The sequence below is a fragment of the Salvia miltiorrhiza genome, unplaced genomic scaffold (genome assembly GCF_028751815.1).
Source record: "Salvia miltiorrhiza cultivar Shanhuang (shh) unplaced genomic scaffold, IMPLAD_Smil_shh original_scaffold_282_1, whole genome shotgun sequence".
Lineage (NCBI taxonomy): Eukaryota > Viridiplantae > Streptophyta > Magnoliopsida > Lamiales > Lamiaceae > Salvia > Salvia miltiorrhiza.
In genome coordinates this window covers 229,261-240,774 of record NW_026651518.1, presented here as the reverse complement: position 1 = coordinate 240,774, position 11,514 = coordinate 229,261, and the positions used below count along the sequence as shown (strand labels likewise).

The following is an 11,514-nucleotide window of genomic DNA, read 5'->3' as shown; positions in this document are numbered from 1 at the left end:
CACAGTGAAGGGCAAGAAACACCAAAGAAAACCATTCAAAGCTCCAAGAGGAAAAACAGTGGCTGTGGAGCAAGAACCAGTCCTCAGAAGAAGTCCAAGAGGACAGAATGTTATCTCAACTGTTGGATCAACAACCACTAGTTGAAATCACATTTAGAATTTGGGTTTTGCTAGAGCTTTGGGTTGTTTTCTTTTGTTTGTTTTTTTTTATAACAGATAATCATATCTAAGCTATGATGGTTTTTTGAATATGAAACATGTGGACAACAACTTATGATGATGAGGTTGAATTTTTTGGGAATGAATTTCAAAAACTTTGGAGATTATCTTTGTGAATTCATGATGTCACATGCTTATGGTGTCAATTTCTTTGAGAATTCAGAATATAACATGGGAGATTTACATCATTTCATAAACTTATTTCATTAACAAAAGTAAGATACATTAAGAATTCCATAGCATCAACTATCCATTGACTAAGATTGGAGATTTACATCATTTCAGAAAGTTCATGCTATATAACAAGCTTGATTATCACAAACCAAGAAATAATCAAAAAAATGAAAAGAAAACGGCTTATCCTTCTAACACCCCTTGACTCTTCTTTCCAACTTGCAATTACTGACCAAAGATGATCAATTTCAGCTTCCAAATCCATGGGGGGCTTCGAACTTTCATACAACTTTACAAGCTTCATGTTTTCCTTCTTCAATCCGTTTATAACTTTCTGAGCTCTTTCACACATTGGTTCGTTATACCAATAAAAAAACTACAATTTTGGGTCTGCGAATTCAAAAACTGAGTATTAATTCCATGTTTTTCACAAAAACCAAATGAGTGATAAGCAATTGATGTACCTTCCAATTTCAACACCCATAGAACCTTCTCCCAGGGTTGTCGTCCGTCCATGAAGTCATTCTCGTAGCTTCCAACCTCTTGCCATCAAATTTACAATGGCAATACCTAACCTCATCGCCGTTCATCATCTGCCGTCTACCACGCAACGAGGATGACCCGAATCCTGAGCTCGAACTCATGATAATAGCTCGAATCCTAGTATACTCAACAAACTCTAACCCAATTGCAGAAAATCTTGTCGATTTATCTCAATTTCCTACAAGATCGTTCGTAAATTAGGGTTTCTATTATTTGAACCCTAAATCCTAAATACAATACCGTTGGAAGGGGTGGGGCCCACATAAAATAAAAAAAAATTAAGTGAACGGCGTTAAATGCCCGTTTCACCCTAGGACCTAATTGCACCCTTCTTCCGGGACTTTGGGGAGGTCAACACGCTTTGATCGACTATGGAGGGCTAAAAGCTCTAGAGGGTGTAGTTAAGGGGAGAATCTACACCTTTGCCCTATAAATAAATAAAAAAATTTAAAAATCGCGCGACGGATCACTCGAACCCAAATCCGAGGTCTTGGGCATTAACCTCTCCAAACAAATGCCCATCCGTACGATAACCTTTTGCCCAATCAACCGGTGATTTGTAAGGCGGGAAGATTTCATCAGTTGTCTGAAATCTCCGCTTTCGCTACCCAATTGGTAACGCATTATTTACAGTGCGCTGGATTTTTCAGTGGTTGCTCAAAATAGTGTGTTTTATTGCTTATGATGTCTGCACAATTGAGGTGGTTCTGAATCCTACACTCCTTCGATTATGAACTTCAAAGAACTGGCTGGAAAGCTAAATCGGGTGGTCAATGACGATATCAGTTTCTAGGTAATTTCTTTGCCGATATTAAGTAAATTAAAAATGAATACAGTCGGATGTGTTATAGAAAAGAGATCTTTACTTTTGTGTAATTCGGCCTCGGGTAGTTGGAATTCAGTGAAATTTCATTCTAATTTCAAGTCGTTTTATGTAAATTACAGCAACATTTCGCTCACTTGGACTGGGTCACTTGGAGCATTGGTAGAAAGGTAGCTTCTCTTTTGTGTTTATGTTTGCTTCCCATTTTGTCAACCAATCTAGCTACCTATAGTTCAAGACTTGATGTTATGTAAACTTGACCATGCTTAGTGGAGCTTCTAGTTTCAAACTTTTCTTCACTTCGTGGGAGAAGTTCCAAAAAATGGAAGTTAGGACTTGATTATTAAGGCACTATTCAACAACACATCTCTACAAAGGCACGCACTTATTTGGCATTTCATTTGCTTTTTTCTCCATCGTTCTATTAGCCAGCCCCCCATACAAATAATACATTTGCATCATATTTCTAGTTGATCATCATTTGAAAATGGCTGAATCAGCAATCCTTGTTGCTTTAGAAACCCTTCGGAATCTGCTGCTTGATGAAGCAAAATTCTTGTCTGGGGTGGGCAGTCAAGTGAAGGGATTGCAATCGCAGCTCAAAGAGATGCAGTGTCTGCTAGAAGACACTGACAGATCAAGACAACACAAAAGCAAGAGCGTTGGTTATTGGATTCTAGAAATCAGAGATCTTGTGTACCAAGCTGAAGATGTGATTGAAATGTATTCGGTTGTTCAAGTTTCTTCCAGAAGTGGAAGAGGCATCAGACAGTTCTGTCAAAGATTTTCTTGTCTCCCAAATCGCTGCTGCAGTCTCTACAAGATTAGTTGGGAGATTTCAGAAATCAGATCAGCTATTGGAAGAGTCTACAAAAGCATCCACGAGTATGGCCTAAGAAGTATTATTCAAGAAGAAAACTCAGGTCCTGCAAGTGAAAACCAAAGATGGCAAAGAAAAACATATTCTTTTGAAACCAATGATTGCTTTGTGGGAATGGAGGAAGATTTGAAACGACTTGTTTCTCTTACAGTTGATGATAACCTAAACCGAGTTATTTCAGTGTGGGGAATGGGTGGACTAGGAAAGACAACCATTGTTCGGAAAGTGTACAACCATGTCGATGTTAAGCATGCTTTTGATTCCTTCGCTTGGGTTTGTATTACTCAACAATGCCAAATTAGATTTGTTTTGGAAGAAGTCATTAAGCAGTTAATGCCACAACAGAAGGAAGATGCTATGCATCTAAGCGATACAGAGTTGGTTGAGCAACTCTTTCAAGTCCAAAAAGAAAAAAGATGTCTGATTGTATTGGACGATCTCTGGAAAATCGAACACCGGGATTGTCTGTTGGGTGTCTTTGTAGATAGCCAGATTTTGATGACAACTCGAAAACAGAATGTTGCAGATGTGGGATTATCTTACAAACTTGGGCTCCTAAGCATGGCTGATGGCTGGGAACTGCTCAAATGCAAAGCATTCCCAAGAAACTACATCCCACCAGGTTGGTGTCCATATTGTTATCCTCATGACGTTGTGTGTTAATTTGTGCTTTGGTATTAACTTTTGTCACTATACCAATTCTATCACAATTTTTGTGTTGATCCCCATTATTACACAGTTATGAATTCTTATGTACTAAACCAAGTATAGGCTTTCTGGTCCTTGAATTTGGTATATTAAGTCAACTTTTGAACAATACTTAATCAAATATCAACATGGACACAGTCACAGTCAAGTGCTGTCAGTCAAAATCGCCAACGAGGTAATACTGTGTGCTATGCCCAGATGGAATTAATAGACGAGCAGTTTTCATTTATTTAAATATTAATTTTCTTCTGCAACTTTATTTTCCTCTTTTTTGTTTTTGTTTTCCTTGTTCTTCCTTTATGCCCTGTGCCAGCCAATCACTTCCCTCAACCAGTTGTGCTTATGTAGATTTGTACTTGTAGTTGTAAACATTATAGATTATAAATCAAATTACTACTTAATATTTCATAACTAGACCAAAAAGAATGAAACGGTTTAACTTGGAAGTTGGAAATAATTTCTTTTAAAATCATGTTATAATTTTACTCCAACACTATGTACATTTCGGTTTCCAAAAAGAATCTTTTCTTTTAAATGTGAAATATTAGATGTATTAATATTTAATAATAGTTATCTTTAAGTTTACATTAGTTTGTTCCTGTCAATTGGGTCAATTATTTAATAAGGTCTGAAAATAGGTATGAGTTTTTATTAATATTCTGTTTTGTTATTGTATTCCAGACTTGAAATCATAATTTTGGTTAATGTTCAAATATTATAAAACTATAGTATTTTATTTTATTTTTGTAATAATTTCAAACACAGTTCCATTCTTCTATTAATACATAAGAAAAAAGCGAAGTTGGATGTGATTATTCTTCTCCAAACCTGTCTATTCATAAGTGTAGTCATTTCCAACCTTTGCCCAATTTGAATGTAAGTTAGTAGAATTACTCATCCTGACCAGCAATTAAAGTTGATGTCTTAAAAGTTAAAATATATATAAGGACTAAATTTTAGAATTTTTGAAATAGAAAGGAAAATGGGCCTGAGAAAGTAAGTCAGTTTGAAGGACGAAAAACATTATTTCCTTTGAATATTAGACTAAACACAGTTTTTCCATTCTATAGCACGGATACGCTTTCAAAATTTACAAATACATATGCTTTAATATCTTGCAGACTTTGGACTTCAAATTGAATTGTTTGAGGAAGTTGGTAAAAAGATGGTGAAAATTTGTGGGTATCTACCATTAGTAATTTCTCTTCTGGGAGGGATCTTAAGCAAACGGCGATCATTGAAGGAGTGGGAGTTGGTAAATAAAAATATTGATGATTACTTGTTTAGTGCTGGAAGCACAGATCAGGACAATAAGATCAATGCGGTAATACTAGATTTAAGTTATGAGGACCTACCGTCTTACTTGAAACCGTGTTTCCTTTATATGGGTCAATTTGTAGAGGATCAATACATATATGGTGACAATCTGTACATGTTGTGGATAGCAGAAGGCTTGATATCAGTTGAGAATCGAGCAAGTGAGGAGACGTTAATGGATGTTGCAAAATGCTACTTGAGTGAATTGGCGTCTAGGTGCATGGTTGAAATTGTAGCGCAGGAAACTGTATCAAGTAAACGATATGTCTCCTGCCATCTTCATGATGTCGTACGCGATCTATGTTTGTTGAAGGGGAAGAAGGAGGACTTTCGTCTCAAGGTTGTGAATTGTCAAGCTCAAGGGGGAAGATTTGATGTGTTGAGTCCATCTGTTTTGGGTATTAAAACTCGATATTTGGCAATGCATTTTAGAGGAGAAGTGGAAGTAGAACATGATCAACTTACGACCACTCATGAAGAAACTAACCAACACATTCGATCTCTCAAGTTTATCTGTCATTCAAAACAGAGGAAAATCAACTTCCCAAATAGTGTTCTTGAATATTTCCATAACTTCAAACTGGTCAGAGTTTTAGTATTTGAAGGCTGCAACTTCCAACGACGAAAGTTACCAAAAGAAATTGGTAATCTAATTCACCTTAGATACTTGCGCTTGCGAAATTGTGTATTTACTGAATTGCCATCCTCCATCAGCAACTTGATATACTTGTGCACGCTAGATCTATTCCATTCATGGGATGTCCGAATACCAAATGTTTTGCACAAACTGATTCGGTTAAAGCACTTGTTTCTTCCTGATTACCGGAAAACCAGCAATGCCAGAACCTACCAGCTTAGTTTGGAAGGCCTTAACAAGCTGGAGACGCTGATTGGGTTTGACAGCTTGTTCCATGATTGGAAATCTGTGTCGAGAATGAAGAATCTCCAGCGCCTTCGAGCCACAGTGCATGATACAAAAACCCTATCCGAAATCATTGATGACCTCAACACTAACTGGAATAATCTGCATGAATCTACACTTATCATCAAAGATGGTTGTGAGTTAACATCTTCAGAACAAGAGGTACCAATTTTAAAGAAGCTGTTCACATGTTCCAATCTTCATTCTTTGTGGATAGACATGCGTATGCAGAAGCTGCAACAAGAAATCGAAACTCAAGTAGTTTTTCCAAGACTCGTGTTCTTGACATTGAGAAACTGCAAAATTGAGGATGATCCAATGCTTATGCTGGAGATGCTGCCTTGCCTAGAATCTTTGTGCTTATGGCCATGTTCCTATGTGGGGAAGAAAATGACTTGTCGTGCAACAGGCTTCTGTAAGCTCAAAACTATTCAGTTGTGGGGTTTACCAAATCTGACAGAGTGGAAAGTTGAAAAAGGAGCCATGCCAATCCTTTCTGAGCTTGAAATCAGGCACTGTCCAAAGTTGGGGAAGGTTCAAGATGAACTGAGATCTATTACAAATTTGGAGGAACTTGAAATTTCCGAAATTCCAGGATTTGGAAAATGGGTTTCTGGGAGAAAGAGAGGAGTTCAACACTGTTTTCCATGCTCCTTTCGTCACCATCCCTCAACCGACTGGCCTATTTCATGACTACAGGTGTCAAAAGAGGCTTGGTCCAATTTCATGCTGGACTGGTTGGTAACGTGTTTGGCCTTACTGGCCGAACTGCCCATTTAGTCAGTAGGCCCTGCTCTAAAAATATCCTGCTTCTGGGTCTTGCTGGACCATCTCTATTCATGAGGTAGCTCTTGCTTCAGGTTAATAGCATTTTTACTTCGTAATGGTTAGTGCAATCACAATTCACACTCATGACTGCTTAACTTCTGCTGCCTTTTTTCATATGCATCATGTCTTGATTTTACGCATGAAACTGAAATCTTGCTCTGTTAAATGACTGTTTCCTGTTTAAAGTTTATACGCCTGCTCATTCAAGTTGCTTAAATTTTTCCCTTAGTGTGATACATTAATAAAAAAGTATTTATTACTTCTGTAACACCATGTTTCCTTGTTCAGCGGTTATTGTCAATCCATTTGTTATTGAATTATAAGCAGGGATAGAAAATTATTCCCTAAGATAGACAGCTCATTTAGCACTTTAGCTGTGGATAGATAATATATACTGATAAAGTTCGAGTTTATTGTTGTTGGGCTAAGGTGATAGATGCTGAGGATTACTGTCACGGTGCTACTAAAATTCCTTAAGATTATGCTGTTTATTTAGTTATCTATTAGTTTGGCTTAATCTATTTATGCTATGGGCTAGGCTAGAACTGGACTTGCTATGCGACAGTGATAGGATTTAACCTGCTGGTGTTGGTGAAGGTGAGGGTGTAGGAGGTGATATTGCTGATTTACCTATGCGCTTGATCAATGAGGAGTGTGATGAGATACCCTGCGAGAAATCCTAGCAACTCAAGAAGAAATACTTGAATTAACCTAGTAATTTATTGAATAAGAATGAATAATCTCTCCTACGATCTGACCCTAACGGGTTTATATAAAACAATTATTAGAGTCCTGCTAGCATAAGGAAACTTCTAATAAGAATCCTGTAGTATCCTACTAAAAAAAGGAATTAAAATATTAAATAATAAATAACACTCCCTCCGCCCCCCTAAAAGTGGCTCACTTCTTTCCGGTACGGAGATTAAGGAGAAGGTGTAAAGTAGTAGGATCCACACTTTTTCAAGAGTTAATTGTTTCCTTTTATGGACTGAGCCACTATTAACGGGACGGAGGGAGCACTAATTTAACTAAACAGTTTCTCTCAACTTCCTGCTCCTCACGCTTCCTCCTGTCCAACGCTCATTGCACTTCTCTTTCTCCTAACATACACCTTAGTAACTGGTGGATTCCATCAGAATGGGAGGTTTCCTTCTTCTTTGCTTCAAATAGTCTGAAGCTTGCTTCTTTGCAGGCTTTGGCAGTGTTGGTGGAACATTGCTCTTGCCTTGTTCAGGAAGATTGATTTTAGATCTTGTCTTTGTCCGTCAAGGGATCGATCTAGATGTTGTCTCAATCTTTCCTTCGCCTTTATCTGCTCAGAACAATTTTCTGGGCCTGACTTCTTCAATTTCATCGACATCAGTGGCGATGTCAACACTCGCCTTTTCTCTGGAAGGAGATTTCGCCGAGTCTTAGCTTGCAGCAGAAATCGATCGGTTCATCAACAAGGTCCCTCTTCTGATGTTTGCCGGAAACATCAACTTTCATTTTCTTTGAAACATTCTCTTTTTTCTCTAACTTTAGTTCTTATTGATCTTTCTTGGTTTTTCGAGCTCGAGACTTTTCCTCAACAAATTTCTGAAGCGGTAGTTCCATTCTTCCTTCTCTCAATCAAAGCAAGTGAATGGAAACTTGTTTCGAGTCAGGGCCCATTTCTAGTCCCTCTCTCTGGTAGAATAATCTGAACCAAATCAATTTTCAGAGGGTCATGTCGGCAATCTGAAGTACTGGTAGAAGTGTCTTGCAATTTCATCTTGAGAGGAGTCCATTTCCAAGAGAGAGAGAGAGAGAGGATCGAGTGAGAATGGTCAAATATGATGAGAAATGAGAATGAATTTGGAACGTGAGATATTCGAATCCTATGGCTGATATTTATTTGAATCATTCGTGTGAAATGGGAATAAATAATATGTCAATATAAATCTACGAATAAATCAATGTAACACACGAATAAACATTCTCGTCTGGATTAATCGTGGAAGGCTTCTGCCATGTATTTATTCGAATCTACGAATAATACCCCTCCACGTTTTTTGTGCTTAGAGGCTTCTGCCATGTATTGCGTTTCTAGTATGTCTATATGAACAAAATGTGTGGTCTAGATATAGTACTACGCACTACCTAATGCCTGGGTACTACATGATTTCATTTCAATATATATGTACACATATATAGAGAAATGATCCAAATCTTTTGTGAGAATGAGAATTGATATGAATAAGTTAGTATATAAGGTTGAATAAGCTTCATGCATTATGAACAGCTTATTCAACCATATATGTATTGATTTATTCGTTATTCTTATTTTCTCATGATGATAGTCATTCTCACTATAACCTAACCTTTTATATATATATATATATATATATATATATATATATTATAGGGAAGTGCTACCCTGAGAGCACCTCTTAAAATAAGAAATAAGAACTAGAAAAAATAGATGAATTTTATGTAGAACACGTATGAATTCGTTGTATAAAGGTATGAATTGCGAAAAATAAATTTTTGCTACCTTTGGGATTCGAACTCAGGACCATGAATTCATCCAACAGAATGATGAATCAACCGTAGATCTTGATGATCTAAGAGTTGAAAATGATTCTTATTTTATATCTTAAGAAGTGTACTTATTTTAGCCCTCCCCTATATATATATATATATATATATATATGCGTTATTTGGTTTGATTGTATATGTTAGGCCTAGCCTAGCCCTAGTCTGTGATGTTATCTCACAGATATTTGTCTTGCCTAAGTTATGATGGGACCTTTTAACAAATTATATTTTATGATGTGTCTGTCATTTAAATATAACATACATCATATAGTCTCAATGATCACGTTATCACTTGTTGGTATGTACTAATACATAAAAGTTCTCTCTTGCACGAGGGGATTAGACTTTTCAAAGAAAGCTACTAGAATAAGCAATTTTATGTTACCCTAATTTATTGTTTGCCATTTTTTATAATTTCTCAGCACATATAGAAAGGAAAGGATCACAGAGTAGGAGAATTCCATGCTCCAAAGACAATTTTGTTCCTAGATTATTGAAGAGGTGAATTGGTGAAACCTGCTTTTGTTCTGTTTTTGGTCTCTTTAACATTGCCTTTATTCTTCTTAATCATTTTTAGAATGATGATCCAATATTTAGTAATCTTGGCAAAGTGAAAACGGAAGTCAAAGGAACACATGTTGCTCCCAGTAATAAGAGGTACATAATAACTTGCCAATGGAGATGCAATGGGAGATGTTATGGTAACTCTGAATTCCATTTTACGATTCTTCTCATTGTTTGCGATGCAGCATGTGAAGAGATCTGTGTTTCACTCACCATAATCCTAAGGATGAGACCTCTTGACACCAACAACATACCAACATTTGGTGATGACAGGAATGGCCGACAAAAACATCCGAATCATGCTCAGTCGTCCCCACTGTTGCATCCGCTACATCAGCCACGGTCCCCGGTGGCCTAGACCATCAACTTTCTATCGCTTTACCCACTCCGCTCCGCGCATCCATCACAGCTCTTTTTTACTGCAAGACCTGCCGAAGAAGCTGTTAATTGGGTTGACTTGTCTGTTTTCATTCAAGCATAGCTGCGCGATACTCTTGTCGTTCGTGGCAGGGAAGAAACTGACTGCTGCAGTGCCGATATACGCGGCTGCTCTGATACCTGTCATGGTTTTCACCATTAGGCAGCTGCCCATGTACTGTGATCTTGTTTGAGGTGCCCGTGTAAAAGCTGCTACAAGGTCTTCTCTTGCTTTCTTTGTTGATATTATTATTATTGGTAAGGACTCGCAGTAATGAATTAGGGTTTGCGCCTTGCATGTACTTCCTTTGCTGTATAAATATACAGTTTTTACTGGCGTGTTTGTGTATTTGAAGTTGGCAGTTTAAGTCATGTTTCAGTATGCGTCACTGTTTTCTGGCTTCATGGAAAGTTCCTTTCAGATTATTCATGTGCTAAAAGTATAATTTTCTCTTTGATCGTAAGTTTATCATGAGAAGAAGGGAAAAATATCGAAAGATGAGTTAAATTGTACTTCCTTTATCCCACGTAACATGAGGCTCTATAGATTTTCAATCCATTTTTTAAAAATTGTATTCTAAATAAAATAAAATTGAATTTTAAATTCAAAAAATTTATTAAATTTACATTCAAAAATTAAAATAATTAAATAGAAATTGAAAATTACAATTAAAACTAGAGGTTCCATTTTGGATATTTTGCAATCTCCTTCAAAGAATTACTCCCTCCGTCCCTCAAACATCTTTCTATCTTTTTATTTTAGTTCGTCCTCAAAATATTTTCCTAACCAGCATTTGGAAATAATTGTACTCACTATTACTCTTACAATCTTTATTTTTTGTGGGATCCAATCTTTATTCATCAAATACACAACTAAATTTTATTAAAACTCGTGTCACTATTTCTTAGGAAGATGTTTGGGGGGCGGAGGGAGTAGGAATTGAAAAATTCATTAAATTTAAATTTAGAAGTTACAATAATCCTAAAAAAAATCTCATTGATTTATGTGTTGTTATGATCCAAGTTGAAATTATAGTTTTATGTAATGTTGCAACAAATTTCTAATAATGTAAAGAGATAGTGTATAGAATATCGAGTAGGAGGTAGAGAGAGAAAGTAAGTAACAAATTGGATAATTCTTTCATAAACACTACTGTTGCAAACTTACAACACATACGAAATGGGAAGTGGTCCCCTTCTGGTAAAATAAGAGCATCCACTATGGGGGTGCGGAAGGTGGTGCGCACCAGGCCCGCGCGCAACCCTCCGTTGCCGAGTGATCATTATTTTATTAGCAACAAAAACTGAAACTATAACAGTATAATTGTAGCAATAAACAACAAGTCGACTATCGTATCCACATGGACTTATATGTTAATTCGTTTAATGTATTTACATATTTTCCTGATAATGTCATGTTCAAACTGAGGAGATGAACAGGAATCTTACCTCCCCTTATACTTAGACGGGAATTATCCAGGGCCTGGGGCCCGATGGTATGCCTGTCCTTTTCTACAGGGATGGAGCTTGGAATTAAGTTCGGGGGGGGGGGGCTGAACC

General features: G+C 36.9%; 1 protein-coding gene across 18 annotated transcripts; it reads left to right on the top strand.

Annotated features, from left to right (window-relative positions):
* Positions 1–1,409: 1,409 nt before the first annotated feature.
* LOC131003870 (probable disease resistance protein At1g58390) lies at positions 1,410–10,343 on the top strand. Of its 18 annotated transcripts, none has more exons than XM_057930424.1 (7): positions 1,411–1,729; positions 1,882–1,929; positions 2,230–3,261; positions 4,469–6,430; positions 9,396–9,474; positions 9,571–9,630; positions 9,723–10,343. In XM_057930424.1, exons 3-4 carry the CDS (start codon positions 2,247–2,249, stop codon positions 6,277–6,279), a joined length of 2,826 nt encoding a protein of 941 aa, XP_057786407.1. In that variant the 5' UTR covers positions 1,411–1,729; positions 1,882–1,929; positions 2,230–2,246; the 3' UTR covers positions 6,280–6,430; positions 9,396–9,474; positions 9,571–9,630; positions 9,723–10,343. The 18 variants fall into 18 exon arrangements, with proteins under 18 accessions (XP_057786425.1, XP_057786407.1, XP_057786412.1 ...); XM_057930429.1 differs by having other exon boundaries at positions 9,551–9,630; XM_057930425.1 differs by having other exon boundaries at positions 4,469–6,446.
* The last annotated feature ends 1,171 nt before the right edge of the window (positions 10,344–11,514 follow it).

What these genes read in the sequence shown, in the direction of transcription:
- LOC131003870 (XM_057930436.1), top strand. Translation starts at nt 2,247, where the DNA reads ATGGCTGAATCAGCAATCCTTGTTGCTTTAGAAACCCTTCGGAATCTG. An exon ending in AAGAAACTACATCCCACCAG is followed by an intron (nt 3,262 to 4,468) that starts GTTGGTGTCCAT and finishes AATATCTTGCAG; the next exon opens with ACTTTGGACTTCAAATTGAA.